Source organism: Colossoma macropomum, unplaced genomic scaffold, assembly GCF_904425465.1.
Source record: "Colossoma macropomum unplaced genomic scaffold, Colossoma_macropomum, whole genome shotgun sequence".
Lineage (NCBI taxonomy): Eukaryota > Metazoa > Chordata > Actinopteri > Characiformes > Serrasalmidae > Colossoma > Colossoma macropomum.
Window position 1 is genome coordinate 3,072,295 of NW_023494788.1, and position 26,197 is coordinate 3,098,491.

At 39.5% G+C, this 26,197-nt stretch overlaps 2 protein-coding genes across 2 annotated transcripts in view; one reads left to right on the forward strand and one right to left on the reverse strand.

Moving 5' to 3' along the window:
- The window catches only part of snrkb (SNF related kinase b), a 46,434-nt gene extending 39,565 nt beyond the window's left edge, over positions 1-6,869 (forward strand). Inside the window, exons 5-6 of the mRNA XM_036568055.1 lie at positions 716-832; positions 2,475-6,869. Of these exons, the coding sequence (XP_036423948.1) occupies positions 716-832; positions 2,475-3,645 (1,288 nt within the window). The 3' untranslated portion in view covers positions 3,646-6,869. The remainder of the gene's footprint in view (positions 1-715; positions 833-2,474) is intronic.
- A 41-nt stretch (positions 6,870-6,910) lies between these two features.
- Positions 6,911-24,832, reverse strand: ano10b (anoctamin 10b). The gene is made up of 15 exons (XM_036568056.1): positions 24,722-24,832; positions 24,552-24,626; positions 22,667-22,872; positions 21,901-22,074; positions 20,777-20,917; positions 19,589-19,708; positions 17,753-18,090; positions 15,711-16,026; positions 14,421-14,476; positions 13,024-13,098; positions 12,012-12,176; positions 11,428-11,619; positions 10,205-10,342; positions 9,623-9,739; positions 6,911-7,995 (listed from the first exon to the last, which is right to left on the reverse strand). The coding sequence occupies exons 3-15, from the start codon at positions 22,863-22,865 to the stop codon at positions 7,948-7,950; spliced, it is 2,079 nt and encodes a 692-aa protein (XP_036423949.1). The 5' UTR covers positions 22,866-22,872; positions 24,552-24,626; positions 24,722-24,832; the 3' UTR covers positions 6,911-7,947.
- Positions 24,833-26,197: the final 1,365 nt, after the last annotated feature.

Genomic DNA, 26,197 nt, shown 5'->3' on the forward strand with positions numbered 1-26,197 from the left:
AACAAATTACTAAAAGTTACTGAATACTTTATAGTCGTTACTGAAGTCATAATAGTTATCATATAATAAGTCTTAAGATTAATAACCGAATAAGCCCAGGGTTTAAGGGATAATGTGAAAATGCCTTAAAAGTTGCCAATAAATGTATAAATATATCTAATAAATTAAATAAATCTAAATTCTATACATATTATAAGTAAAATATTTAATTCTCTAAAATATCTTTTAAAATATACTTTTTTATTGCTGCTGTTTGAACAAAACCTCGTATCTCCAAAATGGTAACTTTACAGGAGAAGAAAAAAACATACTTTACTTTTAATGTAAGTCAATGGAACCAGACTTTTTTCCAAGTCATTTTGGGCCGTTTCTTTTGGTCCATTAATAATGAAATTTACAGAGAATGTAAAGGCATTTTCAAATTATGTCAAAAACTGAAAATTGACAAAAATGGAGATACGAGGTTTTGTTCCGACAGCAGCCATATGCATAAAATAAGGTTCCTTTTTCTAAGCACTTTTCAGCAACACATTTGAATAATTCAAGTTATTTTAACAAGTAAAACTCTGACATCTAGCATTTATTTATTGCCTCACTTTGTTTCGTATTTCTTGATATTCACTGACCTACTGCAGCTTTATTTATTAAGTGAAGAAATAACCAAACGCCGGCTGTGTTTGTGCTTCATGTGTGTAACGGTTTCTCTGTGTGTTAGAGCGCTGGAGGCAGACAGATATAACCACATCACAGCCACGTACTACCTGCTGGGAGAACGCATCCTACGAGACAAGCAGGAGCAGAACTGCCTCACTCCGGAGCAAAGACATGCACAGTGAGGGTCGAACACAAACACGCATGCTTTTAGCTTCATTTGCAGTTCCCTGTTTAACTCCAGCATTTTACATCTCACCATCATGGCTCATTACCACATGAGACAGTTAAAGTTATGCGGTGATAACAAGCCATCTCAATGAAGGCTTGATAATAAAGTTCAGAGGTTCCCCCTATCCCAAGTGTAGTTGATCAGCCAAGATATGTTTTGTGTCTAAAGTCTGCTTCTTTAGTTTTACACTGGAGCTAATGTACACTATATGGCCAAAAGTATGTGGACACCTATGTATCGCACCCATATGAGCTTGTAGGACATCCCAAAACTATGGGAATTTAATATGGAGTTGCCCCCCTTTGCAGCTACAACAGCCTCCACTCTTTCAAGGAGGATTTTCCACAAGATTTTGGAGTGTATTTGTAGGAATGTGCGTGAATAATCACTCCAGAAAACACGTTTCCACTGCTGCAGAGTCCAGGCAGCGTGCTTTACACCACTCCATCCGATACTTGCCATTGCGCATTTTGATCTTAGGCTTGTGTGCAGCTGCTCGGCCATGGAAACCTATTTCATGAAGCTCCCAACACGCAGTTATTTTGCTGTTGTTGCTTCCAGAGGCAAGCAGGAGCTCTGTAGTGAGTTATGCGCACAAAAGATAGACGATATTTACGTGCTATGCACTTCAGCACTCGGCAGACAGTTCTGTGAGTTTGCGTGGTCTACCGCTTCGTGGCTGAGCTGTTGTTGCTCATTGACACTTCCACTTCACAATATTAGCACTTACAGTTGTCTGGGGCAGATCTAGCAGAAGAGAAATTTCACAAACTGATGTGTGGTAGAGGTGGCATCCTATGACAGTGCTGTTTTAAGTCACTAACATCATCAGTATGACCCACTCTACTGCTAGTGTTTGTCTATGGAGATTTGCTGGCTATGTGCTTGATTTTATCTGTCTCCTTTTTTTTTTTACTCCTACTCAATCATGAGGAGTGTCCACATACTTTTGGCCATATAGTGTAGCTAACATATAAAGAGAGCCTATAGCTGATCAGTTAGTCTAAAAAAATCACATACTTGTCTGTGTCGAATTGTTAAGCAATTGCATATAGACTTGCTTGTGTAGTTTCTGCACTCTACGACACACTGCTATCTGTAAACATGGACAAACATACTTTGCATACTTATAAGCAGCAGTAGAAGCCATGGCAAAGCCTAAATTTTGTCCTCACTTGTGCCTATTTTTGTAGCTTAAGAAAATGGAGAAATTCTTTGTATTTATCACTAAACTGTTCCTTTAAGTTGATGGATGTGAGATTTGTTGAACTTACAGAGATCCGCCTGTCCACAAGCAGTAATGGGTCAATATTGAATATTTCCAACAGCAACTGAAAGGTTTAGACTGTTATCGAGATACACTGTAGATGCTCATATTTATGAGCAAACTATAAACCTTCATGTCCAAGGTCTGGACAAACATTTAGTTAGACCATGGTATTCAGTCATATGTTGGTTTAAATTAAGAGTTGTGCTTAAGGATCAGGTTTCCCTCTGTCTGTATTCTTACAAAAAGTTATAGAAAAATGTTCTAAAGGTAAAGCATTTGGGGTTCTACATCATCTGAACTTTTTGTTTTTCCCCACAACAGGAGGCCCTTATCTGAGCCACTGGACCTGGTGGAAGGCCGGAGCCCCCAGGCCGATCCTCTAAGAGGTGCTACTTTGGCTCCTGTGACTGTGCTAGGCTCCCTGTCTCCAGGGTTCCCTCGTCGGGGAGTGTGTGAGTCCGGGGACCTGCTGGCTCCCAAACCCAGCCGCCAGGATGGCTCATTTGCTGATTTTGGCAGTCCAAGTCCCTCTGTGGGACTCAGCCTCCGGTCTGTAGCTCCAGACCCAGTGCCAGCTGTAAAAAGCCTTGGAGCCCTGCAACAAATCTGTGAGGAAGAAGAAGAGGAAGAAGACGAAGGGGAAGGCGAAGCTCCACTTGCTCTGCAACCTAGCAAACCCAGCTTAGTAGTGTCAGCAGAACCATCCTCACAATCTCACATAGATTGTCTGGAATTAAAGGCCCAGGGTGGCCTGCGGCAGCTGAAAGTAAGAGGGAAGTGTGCAATCCTGGCAGAGGAGGGGGAGCATCAAGAGGAGGATGCGGAAAATGGCCCAGAAAAGACCTCCCAGGATTTAGCAACTAGCATCAGCAAAGTCACAGAGGAGCATCGAGTGGAGAACACCAGCAAACAACCCAGAGAAGACAAGGAGAAGTCAGAGACTGAGGACACTAACCACAATGAGCAAACAAAGAAGGAAGACTGGGGGAACGCTCCTGACCAGCTTAGCAAGGTTTCAGACAGAGCTGAAGCTGACAATGACCAGAATCTTCAGAAGTTAGATGTACTAGCACCTAGCCTCGGCGCCGTGCAATGCTGCTTGGGTCAACGTGAGCCCTCCAAGGACACTCTAGAGGATAACAACAACACCCCTTCCAAGCCAAAGCTGCTGGACAAGGGTGTGATCTCTGCCCCTTGTGGCTCACCAAGATCTCTGCCCAAGAACCACTGCGTGGACCTGGGTCCAGATGGGGTGGAGATGCGCAGGACGGGTGGGGAGGGTGAGAAGATGGAGGAGACCCAGACCAAACCTCAGCAAGGCCAGCGAGTATCCAGGGATGCCGGCACAGACATCAAAAACAAGAATGTCAACCTGCGAGACCGCCTGTTGCAGTTCCCACTTTGTGAGAAAGCCCTGTCCTTCAACATTCAACCCACCTCCAAAGAAAAACTGCTTCCCTTTGCTCAGTATAATTGTTGCCATGTGCTATAGAAACAAGCGAGACATTCTGAAAGAAAGAATGAGAGGGAATGTGAAAAAACCTCACCCTTTCCCAAATTGCCCCATTCTCAAATGGTGTGAAAGCCGTCCAAACCTTCGCCAGCATCAAATCACGCTAGCTTGTGGATCAAGTTCTTCTCATTTGTCCTCCCCTCTAAACCACCAGTAGTTTTTTAAAGACACAGCATGTGTCCTCCTCTCTTACTGTGACCTCAGAGGTGCCCTGGCTACACACAGAAAGCGCCCAATCTACTTAATATACACCCATAGCTCGCCCCCACCCCTGACCCAGCATTCCCTGCTGCTTTCCTGTGCGGTGGCTAAGCCCCCAGCGCTGCTGTGTATATAAACACCTGTATCTTCTGATGCCACTTGCTGTGTTGTGTGCTATCTCAGTGACCTTTATTAGAATTAGAGTATGTCTTGCCAGTGTAAGAGCCCCCTGTTCAATACAATCGCTTGTTGTTTTGCACTGTAAAAGCAGAGCTTCACCTAAAAAGATGGCACATATAGTGCAGACGTTAAAGAAATAGTTTGATCAAAGGCTCCCATGGAAAAAGGAAAATAATGCAATGTGTTTTTAATTTATTCCAAAATATTAATAGAATACGTTTTGAATATATTATTATTTTGCATAGGCCAACTTGACTAGCATCGGTAGCCCACAGTTAGCATGGAGAAATCAACACACTGTTAACTGAGAGACATTAGTTTGTGGGTATATAAGTATAATGTATACCGTAGTCTGGGATGGCTGAACTATTTCCTTAATAGTGCTTAAAAAACCCAGACTAAACTTTTAGAAAGGATCTGGCGAGGAAGTGTGGAACTGTGCTAGATTTCCTAAAAACTTAACAGCATCGCCATTACCTTCAACTATGTATTAGAGACCGTATGTGGTGCTGGGAAACCTTTAGGAAAGTCTGGTTCAGTTTGTGGAGAACATACTTCGGTGCAGGATCTTTGTGAAGGTGCATGTCATTGGCCCTATGGCAACTGCCCCTGTTCCACTGGCCAGAGTGTTTGTGGGGTTTCGGAGGGGCCGGGATGCATGAGAGGTAGGCCGAGCATTTTGCTGTTTGGGAGCACGGAAATGGGAGCATGCTACATTAGCACAGCTTAGACTAGCATTAGCGCCACGCTAGCTGGGTTGACCAGGGAAAGGCTTGGAATATATCTGTGATACATTTTTCCAAGGAAAAGGACTTGAACAGAGGTTATAGAGAAAGACTTTCTGTGAAAAGGACATTACCTGACGAGAGAAGACTGGTCTTCCTGAAGCTATTTTTTTTGGGGGGGGAAATTTTGTTTCAAGTACTTATATTCTTGGAAACGTTATGGGATTTTTATCATATCAGAGCCTTATTAAGGGTATGTTGGAAACATGGTGACAAGATTTCATATCATTTATAGTTTTATTTCATTTTATTGTATTGTTACATAAGAGGACCTACTTGAGAGATTGAGACAGCTAGGTTGTATAATCTTAGACATTAATCTTGATTTTATTGTTTGGCGTCTGGGTGCATCTTGACTGTTGAGCAGGCAGTCTCTTGGTATAAGCTCTTGGACACGACTGGTCATGTACAGTGTGTATATATTCTTTTGAGCATGTGTTGTTATTTGTGTATATGCTATTGACATGACATGGTGTTTTGACCTAACATACCGTTTGATGAAACAAGCTCTTCCCCTCCTTGTCATGAGCTGTCTTACAGTGAAGGGAGAACAAAACATTCCCCTAAAGGAAAGTGAGATTGTGGAAAAAATGTTTAGAAACACAAAAGCTTAATTTTGTCTAACAGTTGCAGAACTTTGTGTGCTAAATTAATGAGGCTAAGCATAGTGCAAGTTTTCTCTTAATACAGCAGTGTTTTGGTCGTGGGTAGTTGCTATATTGCGTGAGCCTAAAACCACCAGGTCAGTAACTCAGTGTCAGCCAGAAGTATTCCTCTAAATAGCCCAAATCCACATTGTCCAGGTAGCTTTACTAGTGGTGGCTATTGGTCCTCTGGTACTCTCAGTGACATGTACGTGGCTGATTACGTTTTCTGAAGTATGAGGGATATAGATTCCTTTCACACGTGATCAAATCAGTCTTGTGAGTTTACTATCTGATATGGCACAGCAGAAACACGGGTGCAAACAGAACACATTTGTGGCACACAAATAAACCACAGATAAGCTGGCCCAAAAGCAGCCTATGAACAGCGCAGTCAAATATGCTATAATGTACTAGGTGCTTTGAAGAGAACTTGCAGTAATGGGTCAATATTGAATATTTCTAACAGCAACTGAAAGGTTTAGATTCTGTTATCAAGATACACTGTAAATGCTCATTTATATGAACAAACCATAAACGTTCATATCCAAGGTCAGGACAAATATTGTAGTTTGACCAGCGTCATCAGCCATGTAATGTTTATGGACCAAGAGTTGTGCTTCAGGATCAGGTTTCCCTCTGTCTACATTCTTTAAGAAGTTACAGAAAAATGCTCCAAAGGTAAAGCATTTAAGGTCTTTATCTTGGTGCTCATTTTGGTACACTCAAAATAAAGGCTGCTTTAGGAACACGCTATAACTAGCTTTAAAGGTGGAGGTTCTTCAAGCTTTAAAAATGTTCTTCACACATTTAATTTACAAAAAAAAATGATTCCTTTAAAAACTGTCAAGTGAAAGGTTGTTTAGGGAACCAAAAGTGGTTATTCAATGACAATTTGTCTGTCAGGTACCTTGATTGTTAAGAGTGTATCATAACAGCATTTTTTCACTTACATTTCTTTTAAAAAGAAATGAACCTACCTAACAAAGAAGTTTCGTTTTTTAACAACGTGTAATGTTTTATTAAAATTCCAAAGAAGGCCATGTGTTTAAAGAGTGAACCTGATCCTGTACTACAACTCAAAGACACTTTATGACTGCAGGTCTGCTGTGAATATCTAACTGTACATGAAAAAACATGTAGAAAAGCAGAAAGACTGTACAAGTCATGATCACCATTCTTTACTCACCCTTCTCGTTTTTGTTTTTCATTTTCTCATTTGACTTGAGTCTCCCGTTTACTGACCAGTTGCAACCACTCCACATGGGAGAATGACAGCTGGACATGTCTATAGTCCCATTGACCCTTATTAAATCTATGACTCTGTCTCAATGAGATTAATTTATTTTTGTATTTATTTATTAAAATGGATTAAACCAAATGAATGTGTGTTGTGTGTTTTTTTTTTCATAACATACCAGACGAACCAGGCTGTAAAAGTGACGTTGGATTTTATTTATCATCAGTACAATGCTGTATAGCACAGTGACTCATTGCAGCCCTAGTGTGATTTCACTCTTTCATTCTGCAGTTTGGCTTCTTATAATAGCTGCACTCTAAAGCACCCTTCAGCAGTGCATGTATAATTTAGTGAAGGCAACGAATCGCAAACGCTAGACAACTGCATAACGTTAACTGAGGCTTCGTAAGGCAGATACTGCTGTTAGCAAAAATATTTGGTTGCTAGAAGATACAGTACAATAAAATCTTGAAATGCTGGATATAAACACACTCTTCATACTTGATAAATGTACAGCATATAAGTGATGCAATTTGTCTTCCCTTGGGTGGTAAAAGCCTTTATCCATGATAACACAGTTCAGTGTAATGACCTCTTATATATGTACCATTTCCTCATAAAAGTCAATTTTGGTTTAAAAACTAAAAAGAAAGTTGTAAAATACCACAGTTGAACACAGAAGTGGACGTATGCAAAGATTTATGGATTAATGCGCTAACTTCATATAAGGAAATGCTGCAGTATGGTTATCACAGGTTTCCTTAAAATGCACTGTAATTTTAGCTCACCAACTCATGTATCCAGCTTAGTGTACACTTCCCAACTCACTTTATTAGAGACCCCTACCTTGTACATCTTCCACTCACTGACCACTTCATGAGCTCCACCTACCATCATTAGTTTCTGACCACAGGATCTTTTGTCGAAAAAGAGGGGGGTCCTAATAAAGTGGTCAGGAAGTGTACTTGCTCATGTGTTCAGTTTCTTAAATATAAATAAAGATCCCCTGATCTCTTAAATCTTATACCACAGTAGTCCTCCAGAGGGAGACATTGAGTCCAACTTTTTAGGTTAATCCATACTGCCTTACGGCCATGGGCACCACCCTTTGAAACGATGCACCTTGTGGTGCTACAGCAAGCTGAGTAAACAATGGTTGAAAGTGATGGCTTTGCAGGCAAGTAACACCACACCTCTGTGTTTGTGTTTCTCTGTCTCCATACAACTGGAATCAGGATTTCACTGGTGGAAGCTCAGAGGCCCTGGTATTTTCCACTTTCTAGAAAAAAAATGGAGACTGACTTTTAGTCACCAGTGCAGCTTCTAACAAATGGTTAATGAGGTCAGTGTGCCAAAGGCTTCACACAGTCTGAGAAAAACTTTACAATGCAAATATACAAAGGCTGATAACAGGTGAGTAGAAAAAAGCATACTGTACATTTTATAAAAGTTAAGTTTTAATGCCATTAGAAAATGTAATTAATGTTGAAACATTGCTGGATGAAATACATCATGAATAATCCATCATGAATCTAACTGAAATGAAGGGAAATGAATTCATTTACTAAACTGCAGGTTTTAGTTTTAAGTGTGTTGGTACATTACTATGAATAGTACCAGGAGGTCACAGTACATTACAACAACCAGTGCTGGGAAAAAGTAGGCAATACTTTATTTACTGCTACCTGTAGGTAGTTTGTAGATGGTCTACCAAGCATTAACTCAGCTGGCTATTCCCTAATTCTAGCCATAACGCACACCTTAACCTTTAACTTTTAAAGCATAACCTGCACTTACCGGACACTTTTGGAAACTCCTCTGTTGTGTTAGAAACTGTATCCGTTAATGCACAGTTTGTGATTTGAGTTTGCCATCCTCTAGTCTTTCATCGATGGTCAGTTTCTGATTCTTGGTTGGATATTTTCAGTTGGTGGTCTACTCTCAACCTAGCAGCATCCCCTCAGCAATATCTGAACAACAGTGGTCCAGTGGTCTAGAAAATTACCAATAAAGATTGGGGTAGAGGGCTACAGTCTGTAAATGTTCATCTACAAGCACCATTAAGGTAAGTGGTGCTCTTTCCAATAAAGTGAAATTCTAATCCTTGAGTATTTATAATTGTCAAGTAGACAGTACTGATAGATAGTAGGGATGCATCAATACTGATACTGTATTAGCCTGATATCGTGCTCATTTACTCATATTCATTCTCATAAAAATGCACCGACAGCATTCAATGCCACAGGATCCTGGGTGACTTAAGCCGAGTGTACACTGTCATGCTAATGAACAAACGACTAAATTTGGCAGTGAATGAAGGTCTGCCCACACAAAGGAGTGTTGCTGATGCCATGGCAATCAGACAAAAAGTTGCTGGTCACTTTAAACATTATGCCTTGGCCAGCTGCGAAGCATACACTGAGCGATTTTTAAACACACACAAACACAACCACAACCCTTTCTTCAGTGTGGGTGGAGACAAAGACAAACTGAGGCAAAAACGTTAACGTATATGCTGACTTCACTCTTCTTGACTAAAAGGAACTGTGAGGTATAAACATTAAAACATTGATCTTTAAATTGTCTTTGTAAAACAGACTGTAGAGAGACTGTGCTGGCCTACTCATGTACATTATCACCTGCTTTTAGCTTCTGTGCACAGTTTTACCAAACCTTTTTCTCAGCATGTTTAATAATTGTGAGTACACAGAGCTGTCTGTAAGAGCTGCGTTTCATGTAGCATGGACCGAGCATTTTCATACAGTTTGAGCGTATCAGGCTTTGTCCATACACAATGGCTTTAGAGGACATTCAACTAAAGCTTAACCAGCTATTGAAAAGACTCCTAGAAGACATAAACTCGCGACATGAGCACTATACATTATTATTAGTAAGGTAATGCTCACCTGTTGGCTGACAGCTTTCATGGAGCGATATTCAATCTGTTCCCTCTTTATTCTGACCCAGTCTGGTTCATCAGGAATCATAAAGGCCAAAATGAGTTTCACAAGGATCAGAACATGCTGAGAAAGCCAAACACATTTACAAGTTAAAACACTGGCGTGGCATTAACATTGACAATCAACAATAATGCCGTTAACACTGACAATAATTAACTCATCCCCACTCTTTTTTGCTCATTATTAATGACAGAGCATGACTTCAACTAATGACCTGAATCCTCACTGAAAGAAATGTCTTTTTCCAGTCCTCAAATTGAATTCTCTGGTGGTTAATGAACAATGAAGGATTGTAGGTGCTGTAAATGCTCTATTATGGAATAAATATGTGAACTATTATGTGTAACTCAGTAGACCTGCCAAGTCATGTAGGTGTTTGGATAATGTCACTGTTTTCAACTCCTTTGGCAAACAACAACGATAGACTGTTTGTAATGACTTCACCGGTGCTGCTTGTGGGTGCTGTGTATGTGTGTATGGTTCTGTGCATATGTGGATTTCAGTGCGCATGCATGTGAGAGCTCTTACCTCCACCATAACAGCGCAGATGACCACAATAGCTGGACTGAGCCCAGCGTCGTCAGTTAGGGCTTGAACTCGGGGGGCCAGGAGCAGCAACCAGCAGTTCGACACGACAGATACGAAGCCCAACACCTCAAATGCTGCCTGCACAATTTACATACACACACTTAGCTACAGCTGGAGTTAACTGTTGTTAGTGCTTTGAAGGACTACACAACTGTCCCTGAACTTACGCAGAGCCACACATTCAAGATTAACTAGCCTAACCAACAAAACTAAAATCATTCAACAAAGAGACCTAATTTTTTTTATACAGCCTGAAGTCAGATTAACCATATGTTCACATCAGGAAATGACAAGTCGCTAATGTCGCCTGTTTGTCACTTGTGGGTGAGTTCCATTGATCAGCATATAGAAACTGGACGCATTCGTCCCGCTGTTTTCAGTGTGGACCAGGTGAGGTTAGTGTGTCACTTCCTGATCGGCTTCTCACGCAGTGGATAGCAGTAACGTGTGACACTGTGCAGGCACCTTAATGATGCAAATCGTAGGAAAGTATGAAGCTTTATTGTGAAGCCATAAAGTGAATGACAGGCCTGTGGATCAAAGGACAAAAAGTCCATTCCCTCCACAAGACAACAGGCCCATATGGGAATCTAAATTTGCTCAGAGGTGTGTTTATTTCTGGGAAGTAAATTGTGTGATTGTCTCAAAAGGTCTTCTTGTGCCTCAACAGCTCACTTCTGGTGACACACTTTAAATGGCAAACACTGGGGGCTTGTTAAGTTTGAGGCTGCCCTTGTTGTCACATGTTGGCATGTACACTGGCCAGCTTCTGACAAGAAAATGTAAAAAAATTCCAGTAGGAGCAAAAAGTTCAGAGAACAGAGATTGGGACCTTGGACCCTCATGTCTGCAATTGGGTGCTTGGAATTTGTTGGAGCCAATCATTTAGACTGTGGTTTTACCACATTTAAAATCTCAGCTCAATTTGTAGCTTGTCATGCTGTCACTGTTTTGCTTGTCACTTGTTGCTAACTTGCAGCTACAATTCACCTACGTTCTTAGGAAATGACTAGTTGTCTTTCGCTCTATTGTCTGCTAATGTGAACAAAGGTTAAGACATTAAATGTTCACACATACAGCGTTTGCTGGATCCACGGGTGGATTTTTGTAGTGTCCACAGTTGTATGTTATATAAGAACTCATATGGCCCCTTCCCATCTCACCTGCCACACCCCCATGCCACTCTCAGGAGGTGAGAAGGGCTTTCTGAACAGGCAGCAGATTTTATAGGCATCTCCACGGATCTCAGTGATGTTATTCAGCAGCAGCAGCACAGCGGTGAGCGGATACACACATGAGAACAAACTCAGGTAACCAAACTGCACCAACAGCTCGATATACTCGGCAAACAGACCCTGAAAGCACACACACATACACACACATTGACAGAGGTCAAAGAAAAATAAATAAAAGAAAGAACGGCAGTAACCAATTTAGTTATCTTATTACAATTACAATATTAGAAAATGCAGTGCTGATACTCTCACAGCTTTAGTGAATTGTCATGGGCCAGGTGGAGAGTCAAGAGCATGAATTTTGAAATATTATAAGCAATTAATTATAAGCAATTCAGTATATTTTTTAATAATTCTGAATTGTTCCAAAAAAATTTAAATCAAATCATGGTTAAATTTGAGATTTCATGATGTACACATGTATGTCCTAAAGAATTGTATCTAATCATCATCAGAGGTCAGAGATTTACACCCCTAATCACAGTTGATTTCAGTGTGTGTGAGGAGCTCACAGGAAATGCTGGCAGGCTGCCCTCGGCCTGGAGGTGGTCAGCCTCTGGGTCGTCCTCCTTCAGCTCCTTCTCCGCTGAGCTATAGAAACGATCCACAATATATGGCACGAAAACCTCAGTGAACTGATTTACTGCCTGAGAGAGAATCAGCAGCGACGACAGCCTCTGTACAAGAGGGGACATAATAAAGAAACATGCATAGAATATACAAATTAATAATACTAATAATGACTCATAAATATCCACTCTTTAAAGCCTTTGGTTTCTTACTGGGAACAATTAAAACATCTTATTACAAACACAATATTACAAAATGCAGTACTTAAACTCTCACAGCATCAGTGAATCATGAACCAGGTGGAGAGTCAGATGCACCGAATTTGAATGTTATAAGCAATCAATTAAATGTAATTCAGTATATTTCTAATTAATTCTGAATTGCACCAAAATAATCAAATCAAATCCTGGTCATATCTGAGATTTCATGAGGTACACAGTCATGCCCGAAAGAACTGTAATGAACTGTTGTGAGGTTGAAGATTTAGACCCCTAATCATGGCTGATTTCATTATGTGTGTATATAGAGTATATAAATGAGTAATACTAATAATCATTCAATAACTACTATAAAACAAACATGTAGGTTATGTAGTTATGAGGCAGTGGTCTAGTAATGCACTTTAACTGTTTTGCTTGGTATCAAATAATAACTATATTATATATGAATATTAAAGTGTCATGATAAATACATTCACAATATTGGATACGAAACAATAGCAAAATCTATGTTTAATGACTACAACTGTGGCAGACATTCAAAATGCACTTTTAGGCTGAACTATAATACGCACTATAAAACAGTTAATTAATGATAAAAAGCCCTTTGTTCTCTGGAAAAGGACAAATTTGTGCCTGTTGTACACAATGTTGTGCAAACCACTGCTTTAAGGGGTTAATGCTATGCACATAGGGAAATGTGTCATATGTATGCAAAGCACCTGGCTCATCTTACCTTGCGTAGGAGGTTCAGGTCCTGTTTGAAGAAGGCAATGTGGAACAGCACAGCAAAGTTATTGAAAAAGGTGAACTGCAGGGGAGAGAAAGAGAGAGAGAGAAATTAATTCATTTTGCTCTGTAAATGCCTCGACATCTGCTTAACGCTGCTCTGGGATTTGCACTTATCAGCATTAAAAGTACACCTGAGGCTTTAAGAGCGGAACACCTGCTGTGGTTATATATACTATACTTAACAGACGTGAGAAAAAGAGAGAGAGAGAGGAGAGAGAGAGAGAGAAAACACATCACAGAATCACAGGAAAGACAAGGGGAAACATCTCAGTAGCTGAAATAGCTTAGAGACGTTTCACTTGCAAATCTAACTCCGACCTTCCTTACTCAAGCACAGTGACTTCAAACACACCCTACCGGTAATTCTGAAATTACAGCTTTACCACCTACCAGTTACTACATCAACATCTGTTTAAAACACAAATGTTGTGAGGATGCTTCCATAATTAGGATGCCATTTGTGATACTATATGTGCAAATACATATGTACAGCAAAGACAAAAGACATTTTATAGGTTACGAAAAACTGTACATTTAAGTTCCAAAATATTCATTCAACCCTGTTAGCTGAACAAATGCATGCCTATAAAATATTTGGAATATTACAAAAATGTGCCAAATATTTTATTGGGGTGAAAGTGTTCAACAGGAAGTTGCACCATCTGAATTTCCTGAAGATCATGGGAAGAAGGAAAGTTAGTTCACTTATTCTTATTTGTTCACTTTTAATGATATTGCACTACTGACTGAGGAGGTCACTTTAAAAATACAACTAGACCTGTAGCAATTATGAGGTTTTAGCTGACAATTACCACATAAATAATTGTTTTTTAAAATACAAGCTGTATATACTATTAAAGTACAAGCCTAAAGTGGCCATATTGGCTGATTAGCTATCTCACTCCTAACTGTCCATACTTAGTTGCTCCTAACTGACGATCAACATAGCTCAAGCTCAAATAAACATTACTCCATGCTGTCCTCTAAAGGTCTTAAAGCAACAGTCAGAAGTTAAATGTTTTCAGCTTTCTGTTATTTGCATGGATTTTCCTCAATTCAAATGATTAAAGCTCAGGCTAAATATATGTTTGTGAAAGCCAACAACTACAGTCCCCCTGTAAATGATTTCAACGTGTTAAAATCACTCATGTTACAATCTCCTTTATTACTTTGTCCTTATTTATAACCACAGAAACAATCTGGTCTGTCTAAAAAGAAAATAATTTGACACTGAGAACCACAAGAGAGTCATGAAGAATTGGGAGAGGAGCAAAGAATTAAAGGATAGACAGACAGAAAAGACAGAGGACAAAACAGATGAATGTGGGCAACAGAACTCACCACTAGAACTTTAAGGGTGTGATGATTCTGGTAGGATGATTCCTCTCTGTGGTTCTCTGAGAAATGAGGAAGAGAGAGGTTGTAACACAAAACGCTGAGTAACACAAAACGTTTTCCTGGGGGGCTTCTGGCCATACTATCCCTGATGTCAGCCTCAAGTATTGGCCACCTACTCTCTAATTATCCAATCAACACCAAATCAAGTCTCCCGTTTTTATCAAACCCAAACCCTCTACCGTCTCTATCTATTCATCAGTTCAGTTCACTCTAATCAATGAGCTTTATTGGTATTAATGAGCTTTACCATCTATCTGTCACACCTCCCTCCGGCCCGGCTGAGACTACAGCCAACGCGGCCGCCTCAGACTACAGTTCCCAGAACCCCTCACTTCATCACGTGACTCTGGACTCTGCCCAATCCACCTATCAATGCTGTTTCTCCAGACTTGTAATAACACACACGTTTCAGCCTGTTTGTAACCACACTTTGCGAAGTATCGTCACCTTGTTGTACATACCGAGCCTTTCCCACATGCTTGTTATCTCTCTTTCGTGTACGACCTGTATTACGCTTGTGACCTTGATTTTTGCCTTGTCCCTTTGCTCAGTTTTGGAATTATGGTTCTCAACTTTCGGGTTCTGTTTTTCGAGTTTGATTTTGGATCCTCCCTTTGACATTAAAGTTCTTAACTCAAGCCTCTTCTGCGACTATCCGGTTCCGTCTGCCACCGTTACACTATCTATCTATCTATCTACTACAAAAATCTCCTCTATGATTTTTTTTCATTTCATCTTTCTATTTTCATTTAATTTCACAGAGGTACATCTACATGACTTGTATGGCTATATATAGTTACAGTACTAACAAAGCATTGTCAAAATAACAAAAATTAAGGCCTACTAAGGAATTAATTATTTTGCCTCTTCCTTTCTCTCTCTTGTTCCCTTACTCTCTCATACAATCAAATTAAACCAGTCCACTTAATCAAAATGCACTGGCATTAATAACATGCTTAAAAATGTAGTTCAAACAGCTAATAAGCAGTCTTGATTTTGAAACAAGCATGCTTATTGGCCCACAGACATTAAGACAGACTAATTAGATATCAAAATTTGGTATGGAACGCCACAGAATTTTCTAATACTAGGTAGTATTGAAGTAAATCGATTGGCACTATAAAGTAATGCACTTCGAGACCCAGCCCTATTAGTGAACTGTCTACTGTATTGCAACTGTAATTCAGATTTTGAATTGACATGAGTGAAGAACAGGATCTCTCTCTCTCTCACCCCAATCTGTTAGCCGCTGTGCTACATTCCTGTAAATGTTCCCCAGCACGTTGGTGTAGATGATGTGGATAATGGAAGGCAGGTACGACAGTATCGCTGTGATGATTGAGCCGGAGGCCTTATGGAAGCTGCTCATCACTGCCTCGCAGTAGTAAAATCCCAGCATGCCAAGCACCACCAGGCCCAGGAAGAGCAGTACCACTGGCATGGACACCAGCCCCACCCTCACCTGCCTCTTCCAGTCTGGAAAGAGGGGTTCCAACCGGCCCGTCACAGGGTTGATCCCCAGATCACCCTGGAAACCTGGCCGTGGCTCCTGAAAATGGAGATGGGGAATATGGTGACAATATTGATGACAAGACATTTTCACAGTACACAATACCTATCAAAAACTACAATGACTGTATGATGTTTTTTAACATACTGCAGGACCAGTTACGCTCTTTCTGAGTCCCAGTATCATCACGATTTTAACTCATAATTAGGGCTGTCATTAATATGTCATAGAGTAATTTATTATTATTTTGACAATTCAACCAGAACTCATTGTTTTTTATAGGCAAAACAATAAAAACAGACTTACAAATACAATAACTATGCAGAGACTTCTTTACTGGCAAAACTTAGGCAGCCTTTAAAAAACTAAGAAAGACTAGTAGCACAATTTAAAATATGCAGTATCAGGGTATCTGCAAGTGTCAATAAATTAAATTCAGTGCTTTTTTAAGACATTCTTAATGTCACTTTGAGCCTGCTTACAACTTGCATTAACATGTTTTGCGTCCAGATCATATCTGGATGTTGTTTGGTCAGATTCCATCTATACTTCTCATTAAATTGCATCCCCAGTGCGACCAGATGGGATCCGATTTTACTCCGATTATACACCTTACTTTTGTTTACTTTTTTCCCTCTTATGATACGAGTCGACAAGCTTGGTTTAGATACTTTCATCAGCCCAGAGTGCAAAAAGGCTCTTGGTTTGGGGAACTCCAGCTTTGCAAATTCTCCTTCTTTTGTTTCCTTAATTATACTCTCACCTCCCTAGCCAGCACTCAGCACACTTGTTTCACCTCACATAACTGCACACAGATAACAAAAGCACGCTGTGTTTACATGTGTTAAATGCAGTCAAGATCAGTCTCAGACCACCACTGAATGTGAATCTGAAGGGGTTGATCTGATCCGTTCACAATATGTCCTGTAGGTGTTTACGTCTGGCTTTTCATGCGTTCAAGTGCAATCTGAACATGATTCGATCACTAAAAACGCATGTTGATGCAAGGGGTAAACAGGCCCTATGAGAATAATTACTTAATAATTAGAATAATGCTTCAGGTCAATAATTTCACAAGGTTTTTAAATTTCATAATATATTGGCAAACATATGACAGCCAGTTGGGTTATTATATACAGCAGCACTTAAAACAGTTACTCTGTAAGTAGCTTTTGTTTGATTAACAGAACTACAACAATGCTACTCTTCTTTCAGCCCTCTATGTGATTCCCACTGTCACGTTACATTACATAATGTTCTGGTAATGTTAGTCAATATTATCCAGCCCTAATTAGTTGGTTACATTTTTATTAAAATTTTGTGCAATAATAAACAAGATCAAAAAGTTTACTTAGAAAACAAGTTACCTCTGTATTTTCTGGTGACATGGACAACCAGGTCAAACAATTTCCTGCTTCAAATACCTTTTAGAAAATGTTGCAGATGTAATCCTGACTGGCTCATAGCAATAGATACTATTGACTGGTCAAGTAAATGAACATGAACTGCTGCTGTGTTGTGTTTGGGGGAGGGGTATTCTATTTCAGAAAATGTGAGATGTATGATAGAATGGATCATCCTCTTTCACAGCTTTCTTTTTTTCCACTTGTCAATTTTTATATTTAAACAGATTTCTTGCCTTTTTATCTTTACCATTACATTCAGCCAGTAATGGTGCATGTCTTCGATTTCTCCCACAATCTCCAGCTGACCTTGAAGGGGAGGGAGTAGGCGATAATCATATCATCTCATCGCCCACACCTACCTGGAAACGTTCAGTCAGTGTGATGGACCCCCAGCGGTATGAGAGAGCTGCACTGCGTCTCTTCCACAGCTCCATGAACACAGTGGACCAGATCATGCTGAAAACAGCCTGCACCATCAGGCCACTGACTGGCAGCTGATCACTGTCTGCTTCTGGAGATTCAGGCATAGCCTCAGGAACAAAGGGGTCAGCTTTATTCCCATCAGTGGACCCCCATTTGGGGAGGAAGAAGGTGATGATGATGCCAAGAACTGCAGGAGGAACTAAAGCCCATGTGTAGAAGTCTAAGAAGCTAAAGTAAAATGCGATGGAGCCGCCGAAGTAAGCATGAATGGAGTCTGGGGAGGAGAGGAAGAGGGAGACCAATAACAGAGTAAAATTACTAAGCAATCACACATAGACTGGCTTTATGTGGTCCTGACGTGGTACGATACCCTGTTGTTATAAAAATGGACAAAACTATGTTGCACAGATTCAAAAAAAGTAGTATCCATCTTTTAACTATAATTCATTTGGTAATTACACTCATTACTAAAAACATCACTAATTATGTAATTATATAATTATATATAAATAATTGTGTAATGTAACTGAATTTTAGACAAAACGACAATAATATCTCTAGACTTCTAAGGGCTAAAAAGTGGATTTCGTTTGAATGATTCAAGTCTACAAACAGGTTCTACAACGAAGCCATGATGTCAATTTGATATAAATATGAAGTGAAGCTAACTGTGAGAAGGACAGGCAGTAAAAAAATACAAAGTCAAAGTACATTGGTATAATGTAGGACAATCCAGTCTAATTCAACAGCATGTGACCCTGAGATGCTGAGAACTCTTGCTGAGCTGCATTCAAATGATCCTATAAAGTTTTTCATTTAACAATTCCATAAAGTATTCATAACGTGTCATAAACTGGCCCCAGTGGCGTTAAACTGAAGCGGGTGTTCAGGTGCAGGCTGATTTGAATAAGTAGAAAAAGAGGGATGTTCATTAAAGGCTGCTTTTCATTTTATGAAGAGAATGTGTATGTCCTTGTGTGTGTGGGTGTGTTTTTTCGGTCAGTATTTGCATGTGTGTGCGTACAGTGAGTATATAAATTTGTGTGTGTTTAAATATGCGAGCCAAAGTGTTGACTAAGTGTGTGTACCTGTGTAGCATGAGAGTGTATTCCAGACATGAAAACTCATGAGTGGAGAAAAAGGTGAGTTCAGTTCAGTGACAATTTCAAAGGCCATTCTAAAAACACTGCTCATCATTCGTGTTATATTGGCTCCACAATGGCACATTGTGACTTGACCCCAATTATCATCACTTATAATGTAATTTGTAGACAGCCACAATGTTCTCCCAGCAGTTACGATGGTTCATAAATATCAACATGAAATGATCATGCTTGCTCATGATCATTTATGCATAGCAACATTTTTTGCATCATTCAAAAGCTACTAAAGAGAGAAGTGAAAATGTGAAAATGAAGCCAACTTTACTGCTCACAAAACAGGACTCTCTTTTCATGATTCAGTAACATGATCTGAGTTCTGATTGGCCCATAAAAATAAAATGCTACAGCCGTGTGTTGGCAAATAATGAATGTGAACTGCTGCTGTGCTATGTTTGGGGGAGAGAAGAGATCCTCTCTCTGAATTCTCTACTGGTAGTTAAACCTCCTCCTTCACAAAACTAAAAACTCATCAAATCTTTAAGATTCAAATGAATGGCATGTTCATTCAAAATGGCAACTTTCACTGAAAGATATGGCTTTGCATGTATAGCATTTATATGTGTATAACTCACCTCTTGTGTTTGTCTGTGTGTGTATGAGTGTGTGTACCTAAAGGCTGTCCCCACAGGCTTTTCTGAGAGTACCACTCTCGTCCAAGAGTTTTTAGCTTCTTCTCATCACGCAGGGGGAAAACATCCAGGATTACCCTAGCTTTCTGCAGCTTTTGAACTACAGCATAGAGAAAGAGAGAGTGTGAAAAAGAGAAAGGAGAGAGAGAGGAAGTATAGAGATACGTGTGCAAGTGTGTGTTTGAGCATATGAAATACACACAAATATGCTGCTTTTTGAATGGTTGTTAATTACAGTCCATGCTCAAAAAGCCATAAATTGAATCTCAGAAAGAGAGATGGGCACAGTATTAGCATGGTAGGTTCAAAGAGGATGACTAAGCAATTCAGAAAGAGAGAGACAGAGGGAGGGAGGAAGAGAGCGATGCCTGCTGGCCACTCACAGTGGTTGCACATACACATACACACACATCCTGTCTCTATTTCTAAGTTCAAATTCTGCAAGGCCTTACCGGCATTTTTGCCAAAGCAATTAACGATGAACATAGGAGAAAGAAAAAAACAAAAATAGAGATTATAGAAATAGAAAAGTTGACAATAGGTTATTTGTTAGTATTTGTCAATAAGGACTTGAGGGAACTTTTTGCCCTGATACATGTAAATGCTCTCTGCTCTGACTGGCTGCCCTATACTGTGCCTCATTCAAAAATAGTGAAGATTGAACATACCACATCGTACTACTCAAAAAGTAAAGGGAATTCAGTTTTCTATCATTTATTTGCATTTATTTTTTTCAATCTAGAAGTCTACTTATGACATTTGTTTGGTTTTATGTATCAAAAATCTACCTCTTTACCATCTCTCTTTATCCCTTAGTATTGAACAGGCTTCTTCTGTTACTATGCCTTTAAGACTGATATATGTATATGATGTATGTATAACTATATGTATAATTCAAACAGCAGTCTAAGCCAAAACACTCCTTATAACGTCATCGTGAAATGCTGGATGGCTAAACTGTTGTAGCTGAATAGGTGGATTTATGTAGATGGTTTGGTTTTTCATCCTGACATCACATAAACAATGAATTCATTTGCTGTTTTTGCAGCTTAGTTTCTATATATGGAGTGTACGGACTATATTGACTATATTATACTTTGCCTCACTTGGCTCTCTGTTTCTGCTGTAACACACATACACACAGACACACACACACACTGTAACTCACAGATGTTCTGTCTGGATTTGAGGATGCCCTTGTCTCCCACTATTCCAGGGATGCGTTGGTCCCTCACGGCTCTCATGGACTCCAGCTGATATTTAACTATGTACTGCCGCTGTGCCAGAGTCAGAAACTTCTGCATGTCATCTACAAACAGAACACACAAACAGCCACGTTTTACAATATAAACAGAACATGATGCTGGTTTACTGGAGTGGAAATATATTCTAATCCTAATTTATGAGTTCTTTCTTCCAAGGCACGTGCATACATATGCTACATATCTCATTATATGCATTAAATGTAATAAGCTCATTTAGAAACTGTCTGCTCAATATATCTGCATTCATTAGGACAAATATTAACAGATCAAACCAGGCTTAGCACTGTTACACAAGTAGGGTTATGTGTTGTGCTTTTGTCCAAATCTACTCTTGTATAGCCCCTGGAGCATCTAGGAATTATTTGACTAATTATTTGAATTATTAACTCCAACTCATGGCATGAGCCATCAGCTGGGAATAAGCCATTAACATTCTGACCCCATATTAAAGTTCTCTATTTACTGAACTACACCACATGCTGTGGATATCTTTTGTACTCTAAAACACGTGTTGTGGTATAAGCCCAGTTATTGTGGCTGTTTGCTGTATCAGTGCCAACACCTCCATTCTGGCCATCACAGCACTGCAGAGAGGCTACAGTTAGCAGCAGCTCCACCCACTTCAGTCTTATCAGCTTTACTGCATAACAAAATCCCCAGTGTTAAAAATCCTCTGAGATCCATCACTACATCCCGCAATGAAAAATATATTTATTAGAGTAACTTTGTTATCAAAGCCAGTTTAATAACTCATTTACTTTCTTTTTTCCTGAAAATGTTGAAACAATATCACATATTGCGGGAAGTAACAAATTTAAAATGATAAATTTGCAAAAAATAGAAAACTGAAGGTACGCAAAATTAGCCAGCTCAACAATGGACGTCATCAACATCTACAGTGCTACATTAACATCTACAGCGTTCACTTATGTTCTGCTGTATACAAATGTAGAAGTGAATTAAACACCAAATTCATCTGTTTTTGCTTCTGTTCTCTTGATGTAAATAGTGTGTTAAGCCTCCTCACCAACATTGCTGAAGTTGTCACGGTCATTAAAAGAGAAGGTGATCATGTTTCCATTTTTGTCTGCCTTGCAGAGACCCAGGTCTTCTGTGGCCTTCAGCAGGGTGCAGCGAGGGGCCGCCACCACAATACGGCCCCAAGAGGCATCCTCACCAGGGTGGGCCAACAATACCGCTCCTAGCAAACACAAATGTCAATTATCTTCCATTTCCTATCTGATACTCCATCTAAAAATCAACTACATTATGTAACTCTGACAAGAGACTTCTCTTATATAATACAGTAAGCATAACTATATATAACTTGTTACATCTTTTTCAGCATTATTTAGTTTTCTTAATTCTTAAGTTACAGAAAGCAGCCGGCAGGTCATGGTCATTTAAGGGGATAAAGAACAATAGCATATGATCCAGACATAAGGCATTTCACGGTTGTGATTATACAATAGACTTATACATAACATATCTAAGTACACATTGATAGCCTGTGATATCGCTGTATTAAACTGACACTGTTACACTGTTAATTTACACTTTCAATTTATGGCATCTGGCAGACACTGCTATCCAGTGACTTACAGACATGCTTTGTTGCCTACTCAGAGAACTCATCCTCATGCTAGCACAAATAGTTAAGAGTCTAAAGCAAAAGCAATAGACATCATATTATGCAATGTTATATATAATATTAGTACGGCTACTGAGTTTGCTGTCAGTATTGCTGAGCTGAACATTATGCCTATTAATCTGCAGCAGTAGCCTCTTCTCACCTCCAGACTTCTGAGGTGCTGAGATCATGGCCATGATCCACTGCTTGGTGTTGGGCTGGACATTGTCAGCCAGCTGGATCAGAACCAGTGGCTCCACCTGGGCTGAAATGCAGCAGGGGCAGCTAACCTTAGACCAAGACTCAGGCCCCACCACCTCTGCCAGGCCACAGATGCCCTCTTGTGGCTTTGGAGACGACATGGTGTCCCTGTGGAAGTCCAGCATGAATAAAGAGGAAAAAAGAGAGGTTAAAGGCTTTTTGTAAAGCACTTTAAGTTGCTACTGGTATGAAAAGTACTCAAATAAAATTAAAATAATAATAATAATAATAATAATAACAACAGAAAATGTAAATATTTTCTACATAGTAAATAATGATTCAAGGTTTTAACTTAAAACCTTAAGTAAGAGTAAGCAACCTGGTTGCCTTAAAATTTTGAGTTCATTGAACTTCTTATAGTAAGTTAACAGAACAATAATCTGTGTTTTACATTTCATTAACTTATTATTTGAAGTTCAATGAACTAAAAAAATTAAGGGAAACTGTATCCACAACTGATTTGTTCTTTTTTTCTTTTAGCTTTTCTGGGTCTTCCTAAATATATAAATAAAGATTGATTTAGCCTAATTTAGGACATGCTACTACTGACAGGCCAGATTTTAGTTCTATATAACACTGAATATCAATCATCCTTATCAACAATACTAAAACTATGATATGTAGATATGTATACATAACGTATTCTCAGCACAGAAGTGGCACTGATATGGTAAAGTGTGTATGTGGTGCTGGTAGGAGTTTATCAGAAACAGCTGTTTGTTTACATGTCAGTGGGAGGTTGAGAATGTACTACAATTACAGATAGTAATCCATCTGTTTCTCTACATAAACAGGTATCCTATGGTCAGAAACTGACCACTGATGAGGGACTGAGAGGGTGACCAACACAAACTGTGCAGCAATAGATAAACTATCATTTCTAACTTTAAATCTACAAGATGTACTAACAATGTACGGATGTCTAATAAAGCAGACAGTGAGTTGACACACTGTTTAAAAGCTCCAGCTCCAATGCTGTGTCTGATCCACTCATACCAGCGCAATACATACCACCATGTCACTACCATGTTAGTGTCACTGCTGAGAATAATCCACCACCCAAATAATAAAGACCACAGAGGTTATGGGGAATAACAAATTATGCAGAAAAACAGATGGATCTACAATCTGTAATTGTAGAACTACAAACCTATACGGTAAGTGGACTTGATAAAATAAACAGTGAATGCAGATACAACGACTGTGCACCTAATGAATGATGTATATATTTGAATTAACCCATTTAAGACCAAGGACTATGATGAGGAAACTGGATGCTGCTGCAGTCAAACTGTTTAACCAGCTTCGATTTGGTTTTTGGATTTGTGCTCAGTGAAGCTCTAAATGTAAAAATTCCAGTATTGGCACAATGGGTTAAGTAAACTCAAAGTATTACCTCTGGTGTGTGTAAAGAAGCAAATGTGTCTACAAAGACAGAAAAGAGTGGAAAAATAAGACCCAAAGCAGCAGCTGGGTTTGAAGAGATCTTAGGTCAGTTTACACAACGCTTTTGGGAACGTGAAGATGAATGAGGAACTGAGAAACTACACAGCTTCTGCAGAACACATATTAGTGGACGTGCATCACAGTTCTGGTCTTTTATGAGTTTCGTTGGTAGGCATGGTCTGTGTGAGTGTTTATATAAAATGTTTACCACACACAACAACAGAACACATTTATCTGACACTAGTGAAAGTGAAAAGAAACCAGGAAGACGATAACATAGACAGAGAGAAAGAGAGAGAGAGAGTGGGAGATGGAAGAAAGAGAGAGAAACAGCACTCTACCTGCTGGGACTGTACACTCCTGTTGGAGTTTTGCTCGTGTTTTGGATGACCACACTACTCCTCCTCCACTGTTTTCTGAAAGCAAAGGATGAGATCAGCTCCTCACAAACACACGCGCATTACTGCACACCTACACACACGACACACACAAAAAACACACATAAACACACTTTTCCTCTCAATCTCTGTGCGGAAGCAGACAGCAGCAGGGCCCACAGCAGGAATGCAGTGCGTTTTCTCCTCCCTGGCTGAAGGGTGGGGAGCGCCTGCTTGATTTTTTCATTTTTTTCCTGCTGACAGCGTCCTGGCCACAGAACTGCTGCTGGGTCCTACTGCCTGCCGCTTCTCTGCAAAACACACCAGTAGCTCTTTATAGGCCATTTTTAATAGGAACACCTGGAAGCTTATTTATGCAGCTGTCCATTAATAAAACAGTAGTGCAGTACACATTCAGAAATTCAGTGTAACAAATATTATAAAAAAAAACTTACAATATGATAAACTATAATAACAAAATACAACACAATTAAAATACAATTTAACCCAATTGATATTTTTATTACTTTAACCTGATTTCTATAAGCATGATTACATAAAATGAATGTAATTATTATTTAATTCTGTGTTTATTTTAGTGTAATTGTATTGTGGCTTCTCTGAATTGATATTCATATTGATACTCATATATATCATAATTTTAATTACAATAAAATAATGAACAATGAACAAAATAATGACTATAGCATAAAAATGAACAACAGTTACATTAACAATGTAGAAAAGGTGAAGCGTAACAGCAACGGTCCAGTGATATGTTACTGAACAGTCTGCTTGCTGCTGAATGTGGGTGTGTAATGAGTGTTATTATATGTTTACTGTGTATCACTAGAGGGCAGAAACTTCTCTTAAATCTGGTGGACAGTGTTTCAGTGCATTACCTGACAAAAAGGACCGGGCGTACAAGTTCACTGGTGTATGATGACTCTTCACACGCTTCAGAGTGTGATGCATTTTTTTTTCAGGATGCTGCTGGTGATTGTGTTTTGGGTCCAGTGCAATTTCTCAGAGGCCTTAAACACCAGGAAGCTAAAACAGGCCAAAAGTTTCCACTGCTGCTCCATCAACACTGAACAGGATTCTTTTTATCAAGTTTCTTCTGATCTCGATGACTCGGCTACCGCTGAGTCACTCATCTTCACACTCAAGCTTCATCATATATGGTGACTGGTGCAGTCAGAATGGCTTCCACTGTAGAGCTATATATGGTTGTTTCAATTCTGGTCAGCAGCTGTCCTACGTAAGAGTGAGATATAAGAAAAAAGCTAACATTTAAAACAGTGTATGGAAATGTACAACAGTACTGCCCCTTGTTCTCTTTTGAGGATCTCTCATTTTAGGGTTGTCCATTCTCCTCCGTAAACTCCTCTATGATCCTGCAGATGTTTTGTGTGATAGTTGTGGACTAAAACGTTTTGTTTCGCAGTGGCTTTTCTCAATATTTGTGGCAATAGTTGCACTTTGTGGCAGGTTTTGTTTGTGGCCCACAACAATGTTGAATGGCGTACAATCCTGCTTTCATGTTTTGGAAGTACTTTGACTTGTTTTAAATGAAATATTTGTTGCCAAACATGAACTCTGAACTAGCC

Bases quoted from the DNA above. Each gene is read 5' to 3' on its own strand.
- ano10b (XM_036568056.1), bottom strand. From the start codon at position 22,865: ATGTCGTCTCCAAAGCCACAAGAGGGCATCTGTGGCCTGGCAGAGGTG. The intron at 19,709-20,776 runs GTGAGTTACAGT...TCTATGCTGTAG, and splicing joins CAAATCCAGACAGAACATCT to TTCAAAAGCTGCAGAAAGCT. The intron at 9,740-10,204 runs GTAAGAGCTCTC...TGGCTTTCTCAG, and splicing joins TCTGCGCTGTTATGGTGGAG to CATGTTCTGATCCTTGTGAA.